Raw genomic sequence first — 19821 nt, 5'->3', positions numbered from 1 at the left:
GCGCTCCCCTGATTCGCTTTATGACCTTCGCCTGCTCTTCAGCGGTGTCCGCCCGCTTGATATGTTGGGTGATGGCATCTATGTTCAGCTGGACGTACCGCGAGTTCTGCTCGCCGGGTTTGTTGGGGGTGAGAGGCTTTTTCTCCTGCAGAGCAAGATCGCTGGGAAATATCTGAAGAGGATGACAGAAAATACATGTAGCATCTTCCGAAGTATCTCGGTCCATGCAAGGAATTCCGATCTTCAGTGGTAAGTTTGGCAATAGTGAAAGAGGAAAAGAGAAGGTGTCCGGCCATATTGCATTCTGACGGATTATGATACATGTATATGGTTCGATATAGAGGCCGCGACTATCAATCGATCAGATAGTAAAGCGCATGATCAAAGCGCATGATCAAAGCGCATGATAGAATCCGTTGTCCTGGGACATTCTATCCTGTCCAAATGTCTACACCGGCGCATCTCTGAGAAAGACACCAATCGGTGGCTTGCTGCATCGTAATCTGGCCCAGCTGTTGCTTCTACCTATAGTTTCCCTTTAAAGAACGTTGTACAAAATAGAATAAAATTTACCTTATTTTTCGCCATGATTTGCAACCAGCCTGCGTTCGTGTAGATATATTCCTACTATCGAAATGATAGATATTTTGGTATATATCCTAGCTGTTTGATATATTTCCACTTCCGTAAAGGCTAGCTTGAGGCACACCGAACTTCTGAAAGAAGATTAACATGATCATTCATTTCCATGCTTAATTGTTTTAATCACTAGGTATGTTTTTTTATATCGATATCATTCAAAATTACGTTGGCCTATCATGCCTATACAGAATTTCGACGAATATTTTATTCTTTACAATTTTTAAGCTTATGTTTGGATTTGATTTGTTAGGGAGTTTAGGCATGGATGGAATCTACGTTATCCTGAAAGGGATGAAATAGTTAACGGTATACTCCTACCAACCTTATGAAATGAGCTCCTCAGACCCTCAGACCTCGTCCTCGAAATTTGAGATATATCCTACTTGTTTCCTTTATTCAGTGGAAAGATATTTCGATGTTGCTCAACGGAACTCCAAAACTAACTTAACTGTTGACAAGTATTCCGATGGTGCATGGTAACAATGATATTATATATATACAGTAGTTAAAAATTGCCATGTTCAGGCCTAGTTAGCCCGTCTGTTTATATGCGTTAGCATGCTTTAGCTATTAAGACCCCTGGCCTGCCGGTCGGCAGTATTACATAATGTGCTATAAACTTTCATGGGTGACCACCGAAGTACGTCATCGAAGACCACTGTGCTAATAGCGATCGAAAATCAGGTCGAAATATTATTGGCATCGTCAAGCTTGTAGCCAGACGAGAAGGCAACCTTAAATAATTAATGATTTCATTAGTCGATCTTACGTAATCAAATATTTACCTGTGGTTCTGAATAGGATATCGGGAGTCACGATCGCGGCTTTCATGTTTTCGTGACATATTAATCATTATTGATAATGAACACTGATTTTTTTGTCGCTGTTCATCCATGACATATGGAGTCCCTGTTTTTTTCTTGTTCGCATCTGTGACTCCTGCCAACAAACTAGGATGTGCCTTCAACCATCCTACAGCAGAGAGCCTGTGGCCAGGATGTCCCTTCAACCAACGGTCTTCTGTCGTCCTCCGCCGCCTCGGCCGGCCTATCAATCCTCTAATTGCTTCGAGATTCTTTCGCCTGGATGTTCCTTGTGTCCAGTGTGCAGTCTTCCGCCGTCCTCTAGCCGTCTACCAGATCCTGACACATGCAAAATTATATGACTCCTTTAGTCTGAAGCATTCTACCTTCCTCTAACCGCCTGGTAATCATGGCTTCAGGATGTACATACAGTACCAACGGTAGTCGGTTGTGAGTTGAAAGGACACCCTGCCGATAGGCTATACAGGCGACTGGACGACGGTAGTCGGTTGTGAATTGAAAGACCATTCTGGCGATTGGCCGCCAAGGCAGCTATTAACAGGAGTTCCATGTGAGGAAGGGGAGAATATTGTAGACTAAAGGCATATCCTTTGCGACATGGTCTCTCGGTGACTAATGGACGGCAGAACGTTGATTGGTTAAAGGAACATCCTTGCGAAAGAATCACTAAATGACTGGTGGACGGCGGAAATGTTCGACTGACGGCACATCTTGACGACAGCATATTTAGATATCTGGAGGAGGGCAAAATGTTGTAGAATGATGGTATATTCTGACGACACGATCTCTAGATAGGTAGGCTGACAGAGAAGACTGAAGGCGCATATACTGGCGACCGAATAAATGGATGGAGGAAAGCTGAATATTGCAGACTGAAGGCACATCCTGACGACAGGTCACTTAATGGCTCCAAGACCACAGTATATTGTAGACTGAACGCACAACTTGATGACAACATCTCTAGATGGCTGTAAGACGGCAGTATTTTGTATGGCTGAAGGAACATCATGAATGAAATCTGCATAAAAACAGTTTTTTCGGAGATGCCTGAGGAGCGGTGCCCCCCCCCCCGCCCCCCGCCCCCCCCCCCCCGCTAAATACAGCCTGAACGAACAGGTTGCGCCTCGGTTTTCCTGGTCTTCGCACGGAATGAGGCGGGCCGGACATCCTCGCGAAATGAGCTCTTATGGCTGGAGAACGACAGAATGCAATGGTGTACTGAAAGCACATCCTGGGTCTCAGTAGAATCATACCTTAATGTGCCACCATACAACGACGCACACTTTTTCATGGTGGGAAGAAAGCTGCTGTACCGACAAAAGAGAGAGGCCACTTCCCCTTTAAAATTTGTGGGCGACTGTCAGGTGCTGCTATCTGCGAAAAAACAGCCAAACTATTGCCACGTGCGCATTCGTATTTTCCGCGTTATGTACTAATGGTGGCGTCATCTGTTACCCGATAGAAGAACTCCGACATCCCTCCGACATCCCCCGGTATGATCGAGGATGTAACAAATCGCGTTTAAATGCCAAAACAGTATTTTCTGTTCATGATATTCCGCTTTATGTCACAATAGTGAATACGATCTGCGTAAAGGTGGGTATGAGAAACGAGCTAATAACACAACGTTGGCATGAGAACATTCACGGGCGGAAAAAAAGAGCTTTATTTCGTGTTTATCGCCTTGTCTTTTCGATATTTGCAGTACCATTATTTTTGTATGTAAATTATAGTGCATTGCACCATGCATTATGCATTATTATGATTTACACACACATACATTATTCTACCATTCATCGTCATGCCATATCACAGCTTCCCTTGTTGGAGATAGATTGGAGGTGTGGAGGAGAATTGAATGACCCCTTTAATGAATCACTCACAGATGCCGGAATCGTCATTCATCATTCATCGTCATCGCAGACTTGTTGTACATTCCCTATTTTATTTATTTTTTGCCTCATCGCTGACAGTGGACATTGGCATTGGCGTCATTGGCATACGACACTTAAGAAGTTGGCCCAGAAATGGCAACGATACGGTTTAGACAATGGGAGACTGCAGAAATGAGGAATCAGGAATGATAGCATCCTCGTTTTGCCAGTTGGCAGATTCCACATTTTAGCAGTCTCCCATTGCCATTTCCAGGCCAACTTCTTAAGTGTCGTATTGCATTGCGTTAATGTCACTACATTTTCATTGGATGGAATTAACTTCGTGATGTACCGTAATTGTAATCACTGGTAATGGACAAGATGGAGGAACAACATCAGGAGCTAGCTTCCTTCCTGAAGTGGGGGGCTAATTCCATGAACATGCCATGATGTCAGACTGGAGAGAACCTCAACATCAGCCATCCAGGTCAAATCAGTGTGACAACAAAACTTGGGCCAATGGGGAGTCCCATGGCAAAAGTAGGACATTTTTTACATTGGATGCTAGACAAGACTCATCCTGCATCAGGACGTGGAGTATAGCCAGTACCCTATTGGTCAGACTTGATAAACACATTATTAGAGTAGACACATTGTGATGCAACGGCTAAAACTATCACAGACAGTCTGACTTCCCTGACTGCATGATGTTATTCATAGTCTATCATCATGAGTGGCACCAGTGTCTACCTTATGAATATAATGGGGCATGTAAATTTAATCAAAATAGGCATTTTTAATTTTGCCCTGCTGTGATGCTTCAAAACATGCTCATTCAATATTTTCCGTATTGTTTTGATGTGAGGAATGGATTCACACAGGCTGTCTTGGGCTTGGGTCGGTTGGCTCATCTCCAACATTCCACATACCAATGAATAATAGTAATATCGTCCATACTTTTTTTTCTGATTTGCAACTCTGTTAAATATCACCTCAAGTTTGTCGCAGTAATTGTGTGATTTGGCATGTTTATATCATTCGGATTCCATTTCTAATTGTTATTTTTAAAATTGGCTTAACTGACCTACTTCTATTGTGACCTCAGTATTTTTGGCAATGATTGGGCACATATATATAATCCCTAGGTCTTAGTACTAATGTACTGTGCATAACATGTTTTGAAGTACAAGTTGAAAATGTACTTCTTGGTTTTAGTTTTACATGTATGAATGTGAGTTGTTGTTAATACATAAACATGACTTGCAAACTCAACTGTTGACATTCTTGGTATCAACCAGAATCAAAATCAGGTCACTGGCCTCATATTACCAGTGTCTTTTGGATGTCGTGTACTCATCAAAGAATCTATGTTTGTATTTCTGTCAATGATGAGTTAATCATGACCAGCTGTGGCAGACAAGTATCTTGATAGAATGAGATTAGTGGCCTAGTGTGGTTATATTACTGGCCCAATAGCCTACTTATTGCGCGGCTGGTGTTGTGTCAGCCAACCTTACTCAGTTTTTGTCAATCTGCCAGTACAGGTACATAAGGAAATAGCCTGCACCTCCAATCTAACTGGGTGCACATACAATACTGTAGTGAATGGTGCTCCGAGTCTAAAGTGTCCTCTTGACATCTGCCCACTCCTGATTGTCGACATTTTGCCAGTACTCGTGCACGCAGCCCAAAAGCCTGCACCTCCAATCTGACTGGCTGATACATTGTATAAGACGGTGCTATAAGGCGGAGGGTCCTCTTGACGTCTGCCGTACAAGAGTCCTCTTAACGTCTGCCCTACAAGAGTCCTCTTAACGTCTGCAAGTCTTGTTTACCAATATTCTGCCAGCACATGTGCCTCTATGAATATTGAATCGAGATCATTCATCTGTTTTAGAAATTCAATTTCCATGTTTGCTCATTTTGCCTCATTTGAAATTCGACAGCTGCAGGCACTATGAATATGCTTTGATCATGCTGCAATAATCATGGTAAACTGGTTTTATATTCATATGTTTGGTATGTTAAAATTAATTTCTCCTTTATCCTAAAATAAAGTTATCCTTTAACCTCTTCGTTCTAAGTTTTATTTTGGGGGAGCATGTAACAATGGAGTGAGGGCTTTTTTAGTCTTCATTTAAAGGATTTTATCTCAGGCATTTTCCTGAGTTCATATGGATCTACCAGCACAAACTAGCCAAAGTAGTTCAATGGCAGTTCCAAATTTCAATCAGCCGTGATCAATACGAATTGCTGACCCATAAAAATAACGTATTGGAAAATGGATGGCATTGATTTGAGTACAAATACACCATTGCCATTCTTATGTTATTCTTTTTCGAAACCTCTGAGCTGCAACGCTGAAGTACTCAAAAAGCTTTACTCGATGTTGGTGGTAGGGAAACTGTAACCATAGCGACCATTTGGTACAATCCGCTTATAAGAAGTGGGGTGTACCCCAAGTAGGAAATTGTCTGGCAATGGCTTAAATTTTGTACTCCATGATTTTGAACACTATAAATATCTCAATGATTGTGCACATTGTAATTCGTCATACATTATACAAGTTTTTGTAATTAATTAGACAATGTTTTATTTCAGGCCATGTTTCAAGTCTGTTGGTACTAGACTATCATAGTGCTCAACCAAACCTAACACAAATTTGTAGAACAAAATTCTATTTTCTCTTTACAGACCCACTGTAGTGAGCACTGAGTTGACAAACTAAAGGATGCAATTGCTGAGCTGACACTGTCCCGAGAATCAAAATGGCCAGTAAGAAGGATGGTCCACCGCCCAGGCCTCCTGCGCCAAGGTTGGGCCTGGACAAGCTACGCTCGAGCAAGAATAGCTCTGGGCCGTCGATATCAATTCGGTTTAACAACGCAATGAACAACGATGATGACGACGATGAAGAGGAGCTATTCACGCTCACCGGTTTCAACAACAAGAATGAAACTCTCCAGTTGGGAAAGAATGACTCCAAATCTGTGTCGTCTGCTACGCCGAAAAGGCCAACAAGACTGATCTCGCCCAAAGTAGAAATCAAAACATTCCCGAAAAGCAACTCAAAAGAGAACATCTCCCGGTCAATTCTTGGTGATATAAAGGAGAAGATATCAGATAAGATTGCTGATCCTCTCAATGCCATTTCGCGGAAGTTGGAGGAGATGTCACCTACGAATCCCGAGGCCGGCACTGGGAAGGATTTGATGGATATTAAGAAGGATGGGTCACCGTCACTATCCACTGCCCCAGTCTTACTCCCCACCATTTCCCCCAGCCAGAGCTCGAGTAATATCGAGGCCAGTGCGAAAAGTGGTGAGCACTCGGCCAGTCATTCGCGGCACTCCTCCGTTGATCGTAGCAGCTTGGGGAGTGTGAAAGACTTGGAGGGTAGCCCGGTGAGGGAATTGAAGCAGTCCGACAGCCCAGTGGGTATGGCCAGAGACGAGAGACGAGCTGGTTCCATGACCAGTGACATTGACATCAACGAATTGAAACGTCGCTCTAATTCTATACGCTCCACTGTGACATCAGATGATATCTTCGACGAACCCGTTGAGGACTTTTTTGGCTCACAGAACATCACTTTCGGTCGACCCCCATCTCAGAGTGCTCCCTCTCCCCCTATATCGAGACGCACGTCGGGTCAGTCTAGACCCCTGGCCAGTTCAGTGGAGGGAGATCTAGTTACACCAACAAAACGTACAACCCCAACAAAACCAGCTAAACCCGTTGCCATGACACTATCCAGCCTCTTGAAAAAACCGGATGTGGAGGATGAAGAACTCTATCTTGATGCGAGTCCAGATTACCCAGAAAAACCAGCGCAAATACCAAAATCTGAATCTACGAATGTCTTTCAATCTGTGCCAACTCAAAAACACGCTGAAAAGACCCCTGTTGTAATACCGCCAAAGAGCAGTGATCTACCCCGACCGATTCCAGTAACGAAAGTCTTAGTTTCCACGCTTAGTATATTTTTGTATTTCATCATTCCGTTTCCTCCATACGTGGCCGGCCTGATCATGGGTATGGCTCTAGCTGGGGGTGTACTCTTCGCCTATTTGTGGTTGACCAAACCCAAGAATCCGAGGGAGCCATTCAGTGTGGCCAAGCTTGAAGATCTTGTGCCCGAGCTTGTGCCGGAGATACGAGAGTCCAAATACCAGGATGGAATATTCAGGGTAAGTGTCTGGTTCTTTATCTTTGAAGGCCGATTCTGTTTGTTGTGAATTTGTGTCTGTTTTATACACATGGTGGCCCACTGGAAATGTTAGTCTATGAGCACATCTGTCATCTCTGTTGCTGACAACAGTTGTCAGTCTGAGTGCATGTGCCCAGCTGCTGAGAATATTTTGAGATCCGCATTAGCTGACAGGCCCTCATTTGAACATACAGTAGAACCTCTCTATTAAGGACCCCTCGGGACTGGCAACTGTTGTCCTTAATAGAGAGGTGTCCTGATTAGAGAGGTCAAATTGAATGGAAACGACCAGAACTAGTGTCCTTAAGAGAGGGTGTCCTTAATAGAGAGGTGCCCGCTAAGGTAGGTTCTACTGAGCACTGTATTGAAATGACAGCATCCAGAAGCAATATTCCATTGAGAGAAAATGAAATAGCTAAGCTTTTCGAGGCTGGCGGATTATGCCATTAGTTACAAGCTGCCCTAAAACCGCAGCTCTACCACCATGTAGATTATGCCAGTATGAAAAATGTTCCTCCTCCGTCTCCATGGATTTATGTCCCCTGTCTGTGTGCAAGTACGCTAATCTAATTCTTCTGTTGTTCACCAGCAATATCCAATTAGGTTTTCCCAGGGGGTACCATAAAAATCTAGTCGGCAAGTTTATGTACTGCCTAAACGGGTCGAGTTAAATAAAGGAGCGACGTCCTACATTCCAAGCATCATTTACCATGCGCATAATACCCAACACTGACTGAGACATCGTTTTTGACCTTGAGCAAGTCACCATACTTTGATGCCATCGTCTCTTGAGTGAGGCAAACAGTGTGCAGCAAGTGTAGCTTTATGTTTCTGGTTCTGATTCTTTCTTTCTTGCTCAGTATTTGCAGCCCTATCACCCGAAGAGGTTATACCGGGTATGTGAGTGTCTGTAAAGCTAATAAAACTGACACTTAACACTTTGACTTAAAAGCATCCCGCAAACTAGCAATTTTTGTTACTTGAACTGCAATTATTTGCTGGCGACAATAATTCGCTGTGGTTGTCATATCGAATAAGAATCAGTGACCATGCAATCGACATCAAAACAGCAATAGCCAGTTACAAGCGCAGATGATTGATGCTTTTATTGCTCATTAGTCATTGCAGTGATAATTGTTGCAGGTTGCTGCAATGAAAATTGCTCATTTGCGAGGCGCTTTTGTCTGCACCTTAACTTTTTAAAGTAATGCTTATCTGATTTAAACTGCTGATTTGTTGTGCAGTAGTGGAGTCGCCCATTGGGGGACTTCCAATAACTAAATTTGGTCGACCTGGCTCCTGCCTATAGTCTTCCTTTAACTTCAAGATAGTGCTGATCAACTGCACAGATAAACGATATCATTAAAAAAATCCATCACTTAACCATCCTCCGACAATTCATCTGCAGAGTCGTATTTTATCTTGTTGCGTAGGAAGTAATTTAGAGTACCAGCATAACCTCAGGACAAACATGATGTTGTATTTGTTCCACCAACATATCACTAGCTGGCTAATGTAGAAATAAAGTAAAAATAAATATCATTTGACCTCATTGGTATTCGGTGAGTGTTTAGAATTAGAGTTAGCGTAGGTGGACTAAACTTATTGTGATTTTGGCCTGGGGATCTTGATTTCATGGTACATTATCACATTGTGGCATTTTCATGACGCTTGTGCAGCCTACAGGGTGTACAAAAAACCGCTTATTTTATCAGTATATCACAAGTCAAATATTCTATGACAAAAACAAAAATTACGAATTTGTAATATCTATAACATTTTTAAAAAGTCATTGCAGGATTTTGTTATCCGGACCACACTTGAGCGGTCCCAGAGAGGCTGCCGAGAGGGTCCAAGATTGGTCACAGCTATTATCTTATCAATATACAATGGTTGTCATGGCACAGAGCTGTTGTCTACTCCTGAATTTTTCAAACTGAGCAAGGTTTTTAAAACCCATCAAAGGTTTTCTGGCGAACAAACAATAAGGATGATATTATCGTCTGCTTGCAGGGTTGGATGAATGAGGCTGCCGAGTATGACCCAGAGGATTACCACATCAACAAAACTCATTCCATATACGTCAGCCTGGAGGGGACGACATTACGGTTACAGCGACCGAAGACCAGCATCCCAAAGCGGGGCATGTGGGATGAACCGCTACCGAGTCCAAAATTCATCCACCAACGATATTATGACGTAACTGGGAGTAAAATCGTCCTTCTTCCACCAGAATTAGTGAAAAAGCGTTTGTGGAGTAAAAAATACCCTGTGTGCATTTATCTCAAATCTGGTAACAACGGAAAAAGTAATGTTAAGGTAGACTCTCGACACTCACCTTCCAAGACGCATGAATCTGTGTCGCCATCTGAATCGTTTGACGAGGATGCTGAGAAGGATTTCGAGATTGTATCAAAAGAATCGTGCAACGAAGTGGTGCTTTATTTATTTGCCCGGACTACGCGGGAGAAGGAGGAGTGGTACCGGCGGTTTGAGGCGGCGTCGCGCGGTAAACCGCTGATCAACTACCTGGCCGAATCGTCCAAGCTGACGCGGAGCGCGTCGGCCGAGTTTCAGAAACACCGCCGACAGAGCAGTGATTCATCCGTGAGCACAGCTGAGCCTGGGATGAAAGAACTCAAAGAAATGATTGACCCAGATGAAAAGATGCAGACGGATTACATCCGTTTCCTTGCTCGCGTCATGCCAGCAGACGCCATCTTGAAAGTGGCCAAGTCGTCAAGTTTGATACGCAAGGAAGGGGCGCGGTGCGGTTTCATAGTGTGCGAACCTCAGCTGATTTCTGTGAATGCGTTGATATCGAGAATATTTTGGGACTTCCTTCGCGAGAAATACTGGGCAGAAAAGGTGGCGGAGAAAATCCAGAAGAAACTCAGTAAAATTCACGTAAGTATGGATTATCTTCCCATGTTGGTTCTAGTCTCAGTCAAAAGGAGGCGAGGGTGTGCGCATTGGCCACCATTTCGACAAATGCGAACACATATAGCAAGCAATGACATCACAGCAGTATCACCAGTGCTGCTAGGTCGGGTTACGGGGAAACTGAATTAGGTGCCCCCCAGCTTTGCACATGGTTTCTCCTGCTATCCTGATACGTGCATTGCTATCTGGTAGCCGCTACCAACAGCCTCGTCCCCTATTCCATAAGGAACCAATATGCTTTCATCTGATCTGCTGAACTGCTTTTATGTGGGGTAGTCAGCTCCTTGATCTCCCACCCTGCTTGTCATGCAATGACATCACTCTTCTCTATCGATTTAGTGTCACAAAAGATTTTGTTATGCCGCCACTTTTGTCTCGAATCCAGATTTCTTTTCCGGCAAATATCGAAGACTGTCACAGCACTTCATCTGACATCACTGATTGGCTTGTCAGGATCAGACTCAGTGTCATCCGAGTTTCAGCTAATGCACCACCTTAACTCAATGACTTAATAGCCACAGTGTCATTCATGAAGAAGATCCTGTATCAGTCCTGTCAAGCATAAGCGCATGCATATTAAAAGCTGAAGCTCTAATCGGGATGTCAAAGTCAGATTCAGTTTATAAATAAGCGCATCAATTTCAGCCTTTCTAGGCTGACATGTGTGTTTTCAAAGAAGAGGGTTGGGTGCAAATAAATAGATATCGATCAGACCTTGATCATCCAGTTGGCCAACAGTCAAATTTTGAACATTTTCTGTGAACAAACGTCCGGGCTATGTTGAACAGGTGTATGGTACATGTTTGTTGGAGAGTGTGTCTGAGAGAGTGCATTATTGATTTTTCTCAGGATTCCTAGCCATGGAATACATCGATTGATCTCCAGTAATCTTGTTCAGTGAAATATTTGCTGTCGCTTGATCGTGATTGATATTGCAGACTGTCTAGTGTCTATTATCATGTTGCAGAATGTCTCAGAATGCACTTTTTAAAATCAACCCTTTTATCACTAATAACAGGCATGCAGTTGTTTTAAAGGGCACTGCATCGGCAGCTGAGCAATGGTGCATATCGAAATAGTTTGAAGGGATTAGCCGTAAAAAGACAAAGTAGTCTCTCCTTGAACCCCCTCTCTTCACCACTTTGGCTCAAGAGTCAGACTGCTCTCTCCACCACTGTGGCTCATGCTGATCTCTTCACCATTTTGGCTGCTCTCTCCACTACTTTGGCTGCTCTCATCGCCACCTTGTCTACTCTCCACTTCTTTGGTGCTTTTCACCACTTGGGCTGCTCTCTTCACCACTTTGGCTCAAGAGTCAGACTGCTCTCTCCACCACTTTGGCTCATGCTGGTCTCTTCACCATTTTGGCTGCTCTCTCCACTACTTTGGCTGCTCTCGTCGCCACCTTGTCTACTCTACACTTCTTTGGTGCTTTTCGCCACTTGGGCTGCTCTCTCCACCACTTTGGCTCGGGCTGCTCTCTTCACCACTTTGTCTACTCACTCCACCACATTGGCTGCTTTCTCTCCAACTTGGACTTCAAACATACCAAAGGTAACCAGCATGATGATGACATTTTGCCAATATCAGTTCTTTCTGCCTGTCTGAATTCATCGAGTTCCCAGACAATATCCTATATTTGCTTTGCTGAGCTCAGGCTCTTCTCTTTGTCTTAATCTCCTTGGACATTTTTTGCAATTGGCTTTCAAGAACTTTCCCCCTCTGGCCTCCCCAACTTGTTTGTACATAATGTTGCAAACCGGTCAGAACAAATCAGTGGTTTGATGAAAGGGAAAAGGTTGTCCAGAGATTCTGGTCTCTGCCCTCAAAGCAGCCAAAAGTGGATGGGGTTACCAGTGCCAGTTATCTTGGATAAAGACTAAATAAATCAGGAACATGACAAAACAACTTCTCACAAATGTAGGCATGTTATTATATGTAGTCTGAAAGTAGAAGGAGAAAATATCGAAATTGTAGTCAGAGTTAATCAAAGAGGACCAAAACGAGGTCAGAAATTGCCTGTCATGATCATGACGGCTTTATTCTATATTGAAAGTATTTTCATTGATATTCAATCCGATGATTGGAATAATTGGAATTCCCTGATGAAATAAACATGCTATCACCCGCATGGCTCCAGGAATTCATGTTTCTCTTCGGGGGTTTCCGCCCACGTCTTGTCTGCAGAATGGATTACGAATCATGCTCATCGCATTCTGTAGATCGTGTTGATCAGGTTGACCTGCTTTTTGGATGGAAAAGTACAATGTTATTTTGTTTTGCGATTCACTCTACAAGTACAAGACCCTGTTGGGTGGTGATTGTGGCTATGTCACATATCTCAGGTTTTTTCTGTCCCCAGGTATGCTACTGGGAACGACAATGCTTGAATGTTTGCAGGGATTTTTTGTGCCAGTCATATTGTTTATTATGTATCGTTGATTCATCTGTGAAAATTGTGGCTCAGCCTAGCAGCATTTTCAATGCGGAGGCAAACGGTAGTCTGAAAGCAACGACATCCCCTGACCAGATCAATTTATTTTCATTATTGACTGTCTGGCAATAAAATATTCCACTCCCGCAGTCAGCTGTCTGACTCTGTCAGATTCATAAAGCAACTACTTAGATGTCTGTCCTTTCTGGCATAATCAAGTGGTACATGAGTTGACAGTGTGTTTGGATTTGATTTGATTGCTAGGACGTTGCTAGAGGTTGTACTCTAAGGCACAATAGATTGTGCATGATTTGAAAACTAGAGCAGAACCTGGACACCCTCAGGGTTTGGACTGGCTATTGAGTCCATTAGAGAGGTGCTCTTATTGTTCAGTCAGAGGCCCAATTCATTGGAAATGCCCAATTCCCGACCAAAATCAGTGTCCATTGATTAGAGGGTGTCCTGCAAATAGAAGTGTACGCTGAGGGAGGTTTGACTGTACTTCCCTTTGTGAGAAATATATTGAACTGGGGTCTAAAATGCCTGTGATACTGTAGCCTCAATGTTATATTGATGCCTCTTTCAGGTTCCTTACTTCATCAATGAGCTGACCATCACTGATATAGAACTGGGGAATGAAATGCCTGTGATACGTAAAGCCTACAAGCCTTATTTAGATGAGCGAGGCCTCTGGATCGACCTTGACATTGCCTATGGTGGAGGCTTCAGAATGACCTTGGAAACGAAGGTCAACCTGATGAAACTGAAGAAGACCTCCAAGGAAGAAGTTCCTAGGGTTTATCGGCCGAGAGACATGACTGATGGAAAGAGGTAATGTTAACGTTGATAAAAATGAAGACTAGAAACAAATTCTTGGCTTATAATTGGCATGCACTCAAAAGCACAGTGATAAGAATCGTCTTTGTTTCTTCAGGTCTGCTGTAACTCACTCGGATGAAGAGGACAGTGTGGAATCATCAACAGATGAGGAAGCAGAAGAGAATCCCCCAGTGGATACGGCAGACGACAGGTGAGGCTGGCTAAAACTAAATTTTGACTCAAAGGTCGAATACATGTATGTACATCATTGGTTTTTACATGTACCAGATGAGAGTGTTAGACTTTTTGAATACTACATATATAGATTTTTAAAATGATAGGTACTGAAAGCTTTCATTTCCAACGGGTATGTCTGTTAGTCAGTTGATTGATGACATTGTGACTGACGATCACGTGCAGGTTTTACAACTACACGTATTTTCAAAGATTTACCAGAAGTTGAACAGATTGTCACAGTTATTCATAGAAATGAAAGTGGCGGGTAAAATCCTAGCCCCCTCACTTATCAAATTTGTGCCAATATTCTAAAAAAGGAATTCCTTTTCTGAAACTCACCCTCCTGTCAACCTTCTTCAAAACGTTAGCTGAAGAGGAATTCCTTTTGTGAAACTCGCCCTTCGGTTAACCTTCTTCAAAACGTTAGCTGAAAAGGAATTCCTTTTCTGAAACTCGCCCTCCTGTTAACCTTCTTCAAAACGTTAGCTCATGTTTTTGACAAAGTTTATTCAACTTGTCTTTCAGTGGTATCCGGGGCAGTGGGACGAGTAAGAAGCTCCTGCGTATCCTCGACAAGGTGACCAACTCCAAGTACTTCCAACAAGCGACCGAGAATAAATACATCAAACGTGCCATGGAGGGCGTGTCAAATACTCGTCTTGTACTCAGTGTCGAGGTGCAGAGTCTGGTTGGGAAACTGGCCATCAACATTCCTCCTCCACCAACTGACCGGTTTTGGTAAGAAACTTGTGTACCAATGGTCACGCAAACAGTCAAATTCGTAATCCTATATCTTGAGTTCGATACCTGATACTGAAAGCAAAGAACAGACTCCCACAGGTAGTGAAAGTTACTGTCTATTGTTAAAAATGGAGTTGAAGAAACTGTGTAACCTATGCCAATTCAAGTCTATTTTCATGTTGTATTTGTCTGTTTTAGGTACGGTTTTCGCACCAATCCACGTCTCTGGTTATCTGCTAAGCCACAAGTTGGAGAGAGGGCAATATCCGTAACGCACATCACCGATTGGATAGAGAAGAAGCTGGCTCTTGAATTCCAGGTATGTAATGTGTGAAGTTTGAAAAATGATCAAAAAACGTATCGTTGCCAGCTGTGGTACACTCTGACAGCACTGTCTTTCAGAACCAGACATCATGGTTTCTTTCTGGGATTCGCCTTACTTTTTCTCGGGAACTGATTGTTCATATGTTACGCCTACAATCACTGCTTCAAATGACATACTATTGCTCTGGAGATGGCACTTCTATCACATGTTCGATCCCTATTCCTACTAAAATATCCTACTCGTTTCACTAGACCATTGCCATCTACCAAGTGGTCATTGAATTGTGCATCATTCAAAGAAGTGGTTGAGGCAGTAAAGGTAGGGGCAGTGGCACTACGAGAGGAGGTCATACGTTTCAGAGCATCGTTTCCTCGTACTGATTTCTAGCTTTCGTTCTGTTTCAGCGAGTGTTTGTGATGCCAAATATGGATGATTTAGTCGTCCCGCTCATGTTCGATAAGATCAACACCGCAGGTGACATACTCGAGCCCACGCGATGATGCCTGGCGACAAAAATATCTCCACATAACTGACTAATTTGTCCAGAATTTCAGATGTATTATAATCTACTGACTGCTTTGCTGACGTCTTTCACTGTACCGATACCATCTTGCTCCAAAGGGCTTTCACATTGTTAGGGCTTCTGGTGCACTAATGAGGTACAGGGTGGTGCAAAGCCCTATCCGGTACTGTCATGATAGTGAGCTTCTACTATTCTGCTCAGTGAACCCGGCCACGAGAATGACCCACTTACGACGTCATCAATTCTTGGACTTGTGACCTCGATATCAAAACTGGATTTCATGAATTAGACCTTGGTCTCATTGGTACACAATTGTACGAAATGCTCTCATTTGAATACATGATAAACTGGCAAGGGAAAAGGCAAATTTGATTGGCAAGCCAGGAGGACATGATGATACCGCCAGAAGGGATTTCAAAACATGAAAATCCGGCTGTCTCTACTGGATCTTTACAGTTTTGATAATGGGAAGAAAACCATTCCAGGTGGAGTTTTTCTTTTCTGTCACGTAATAGCAAAAGTTCAGTAGTACCACTGAGAAAATCTTGCCCGGAAAACATGTTAGTTTTTCCTTGGCTCAGCCCTATCTTAAATTGTCCATTGGTCGAAGATGTACTGCTTCATCAGATATATACTCCAAAATATGGCATTTCCCACCAATGATATGCATACCTGTACATGTAGTTAACAACCCAACCCTTCGATATCCTACCCTTTCTGTCCCTGACAGTATGTGCCAGAAACAACTCACTTAAAGTTTATTATCTGATCTGATACATGTAGTAATAAAATACTAAGGTTGTTGTGAAAGGGCATCAATTTCATTAAGAATTATGAGGGCGGTTTATAGTGTTTGTTGAAATGTTTGGGGATTGGCTTGTTTCTGGCACATGCTGTATGCTGGTGCTTTTTAACGTGATACTATTATAACATGCTTTGTACATTAACTAGCTTTATAGTATTAATAATATGCTGAATGTATTTTAGTACTAGAAATGAACATTTATGACCAATAACACTGTGAAACAAATGCTAAATTCTCCACAACTGCAGTGAAATGGTGCATTTATTTTATAAATTTCCAAGTTGCGAGCATCAATAATCAAGGAACAGTGTATACAGATTACAGAAATTGCAAACATTGGTTCACAGAATATCATATCTCATCTGTGTCGTTTTGTGTGCATTCCTGTGTGATAATTCACTCCATGTCATCTGGCAGTATCTTTACTACTGTGTAGCAGATGTCTTCTGTCCATAAATCATCTGATCTGGTATGTACATTGTAGGCCAACATCTGTCCAAGAAATGATAAAAGCTTCGAAACATGTAGCTATATTTTTGCATACTCCTTTTGTCTTTATTTGTATTGGACAAATTTTTTCCAAAATTTATGATGTAACACCTGTGATTGCAGAGATTTTATTTAAAATCTTGTTGTACACAATCAAACAAGACAAAGAAATTAGAGAATCTGTTGGATGAGAATAGATCAAAATCTGTGGTCCATTGCATTTGAGTGACCATGACAAAATATCCCATACTGGGGCTAAAAGTGTAACTTGTCATGGTCTTATCTCTGGCAAAAGCCCAAGTATATGGGAAAGAAGACGTAACTAAGGAATGATTGCACCGAGCTGATGTCTACATCTCTGATGAGCTAGTTTTAATGACTGGCTAAGTTAGATCAACAATAAATAAGCGAGCCTCATATATTTTTGGTTAAATACATGTTGTTTCTAATGTTACATTGTCATTTAAGAGGTCTATATGGTGTTGCTGTTAGCCAAGCTCAATTTCGAGGTCCAAAGGTTGATGGCCAAGTTATCAGAGTCTTGGAAATTGCATTTATGAAATGCGATTCTGTTGATATGCTTGGTATTCTAAAAAAGCTGCTATAGTACAAAACTAGTAAAACTATATGATTTGACAAATAATTGCTGATATCTACACTCCCAAAACATAGGTTTTCGTAGTGCTGGCGATCCATAATGTAACGAAAGGAAGACTTGTTTGTTGCTATAGCCTCTAGCTGGGGAGTGTACCATATTTTGCAGCTGCATGGTGCTAGGATAAATGTGGGACAAAAAAGGCGGTTTTCATGTTATGGTACAGGGTGTTTCCACAACATGATCCTCATATTAGTTCTTCAATATATGTTGTTAATGTGGCAAGTATGAGCACATCTAGTTCTGGAAGTTTTTGTTATGGGAATTTTTTGGGAATTTTTTTTCATTCGAAGCGGTTTTTTCAGTACTGGTGTACTTCTTTGTGGTTCAAACATTTTGTTGCCAATAGTTACGCTTCTTTCTCTTCCTTCCTTCCTCTCTATCCTCACCTTTTGCTTAATTTTGCTCCTAGCCTTTTCATTGTTAGAAGCTTTAATACTCGTATCGAGGGTAAATTCAGAGATGTCAACTTTCCCTTGAAAGCTGGGAAAAATCCCTGTTTGCTGCTTATCTCCAGATTTTTCCAACAAGTGTATAATCATTTTGACCCAAATTGCAATGAGGATGTGGCCGGCTTACTGAAATGACCCCCTCATTAGCAAAAATGAGACCCAAGATATCAAAGTGCCCCCCACCCCCATATTGCCAGTCACGTGACCCGTGGTTGGTGCTACAAATCTACCCCTCACACACTGTGTTTACAAACAGGTGTGTGTACCCATGTCAGTCAATGAGTGACCCCCCCCCCCCAACTCCTTCAGTCATGTTGTGTCTCTCCACCGTTGTCTCTATCCATTTATGACGCTCTCCTTCTCTGTTCGTTTCCAGAAGGTGTTGGTGCTGCCCAACATGGATGACTTGCCGATTCCCGTCATGAACCCCGGCGTTGTTAACAATGGGCCTTGTGATGCCGACACATAGATGGCGCTTTGCTCCTCTCTCTGCTGATTGGTGATATGGGACTTTGTTGTTGCTTGCGATGATTTTTTGTCGATCTTGAGCAACTCATGCAACACATACCTTGCCAGACATACCTAATGCGCACTGCAGACAAGTGATATGTGACATTTATTATATACAACAAATATCACCAGTCTGTCGTGGTCATTGTAGGTTCCTGTATCAAGACCAGTTAGAAATGATAGATTTTCACAAACTTTGTTGGGTGAGCCGGGAATGTACCGGTAATCATCAGTGCCTTTGGAGGAAGTGTGAGATAGTTGTGAAAATAGGCTAAAATATGGCTGCAGTGAGTTGCTCAAGATGATGTTTTTCATTTTTATGATTGCTCACAGTGGTGCAATGTTGTATTCCATGCTCTCACCTTTGCTCTAACTCCATTCGTTTGTCTCCTTCAAGATGGCGAAAGAATGTTTTGTGTGCTTCGGTGTAGTGAATGTAATCACCAAACTTCTGTTGTGACCCCTGTAAATAGGTGCTAGATACACTGCTGGTGTTTACCCATGTGAATACACCCCGAGTGCAGTATGTTCACAAATTTATCACATTTCACCTTTGAGTAACCAGTCTAGGATTTCACATGCCAGCCTGCTGGAAATGCTAGTGTGAACCCCACAACAAAGGTGGCAGTAGTGGTCACTTTATCATGCCATGTCATGTCATGTGTAAAAAGTGATGCGTGACTGCATGAACTCTGTAAACCAGCCTTAGTGAAAGGTAAAAAATGCATGGCTATAGAATCGCATGGCAAGATCTGCTCTTCAGCACTTATTGGTTTAGGGCTAATGCTTCATAATTTTCTATCTATCTCTTGCTGCAGTTGGTGTTGCAAATTTCCAGGTGGAAGAGAGTGAAAGTTACCTAACTTGGTGTAGAGGAGGTGAAGGTGATAAACACTGATATTAAAACTGATATTCAACTACATTGTATGTAATGCTACACTCATAACGGGAGAAAAAACTCAGTACTTCATTATGTGTTTTTGGCGGGAGCAAGGTCAGTCCAAATGTCAGTCAAATCAAATTGGGGGTCTGAGAAAAGAAAAAAATACTGATAATTATGGACAGCCTCTCGATATAGAAGTTGACTACTGGTACTAATTTATTTGGTATTTTTTTAGTGCGGATAATGCTTTTTTTTCCTGTTTTCTCTTTGAGTGCCTGACTATAGATTATTTGCTCATCTTTGTACAATAAACTGCTTACTTTCTTTTTGTTAAGTGTAAAATTAAGGCTCCAGTGGCTACTGTGGGGAAATAGGGGAAAAGTTAGCTCTTGCACTTGCAATTTTCAATTGTGTGATCACAGAATAGTGGCATGGTGCGGGATAGATTCCTACCT

General features: G+C 42.4%; 1 protein-coding gene across 3 annotated transcripts; it reads left to right on the top strand.

The window, feature by feature from the left end:
- The first annotated feature begins 2966 nt into the window (after positions 1 to 2966).
- LOC135487412 (testis-expressed protein 2-like) lies at positions 2967 to 19145 on the top strand. Of its 3 annotated transcripts, XM_064771049.1 has the most exons (10): positions 2967 to 3062; positions 6035 to 7530; positions 8411 to 8446; positions 9564 to 10457; positions 13514 to 13758; positions 13862 to 13957; positions 14509 to 14721; positions 14923 to 15043; positions 15454 to 15523; positions 18350 to 19145. In XM_064771049.1, exons 2-10 carry the CDS (start codon positions 6109 to 6111, stop codon positions 18376 to 18378), a joined length of 3126 nt encoding a protein of 1041 aa, XP_064627119.1. In that variant the 5' UTR covers positions 2967 to 3062; positions 6035 to 6108; the 3' UTR covers positions 18379 to 19145. The 3 variants fall into 3 exon arrangements, with proteins under 3 accessions (XP_064627119.1, XP_064627136.1, XP_064627128.1); XM_064771066.1 differs by lacking the exon at positions 8411 to 8446; XM_064771058.1 differs by lacking the exon at positions 15454 to 15523.
- The last annotated feature ends 676 nt before the right edge of the window (positions 19146 to 19821 follow it).

This window comes from Lineus longissimus, chromosome 1, assembly GCF_910592395.1.
Source record: "Lineus longissimus chromosome 1, tnLinLong1.2, whole genome shotgun sequence".
In the NCBI taxonomy this organism is placed as follows: Eukaryota; Metazoa; Nemertea; class Pilidiophora; order Heteronemertea; family Lineidae; genus Lineus; species Lineus longissimus.
This window is presented reverse-complemented; position numbering and strand designations above follow the sequence as displayed.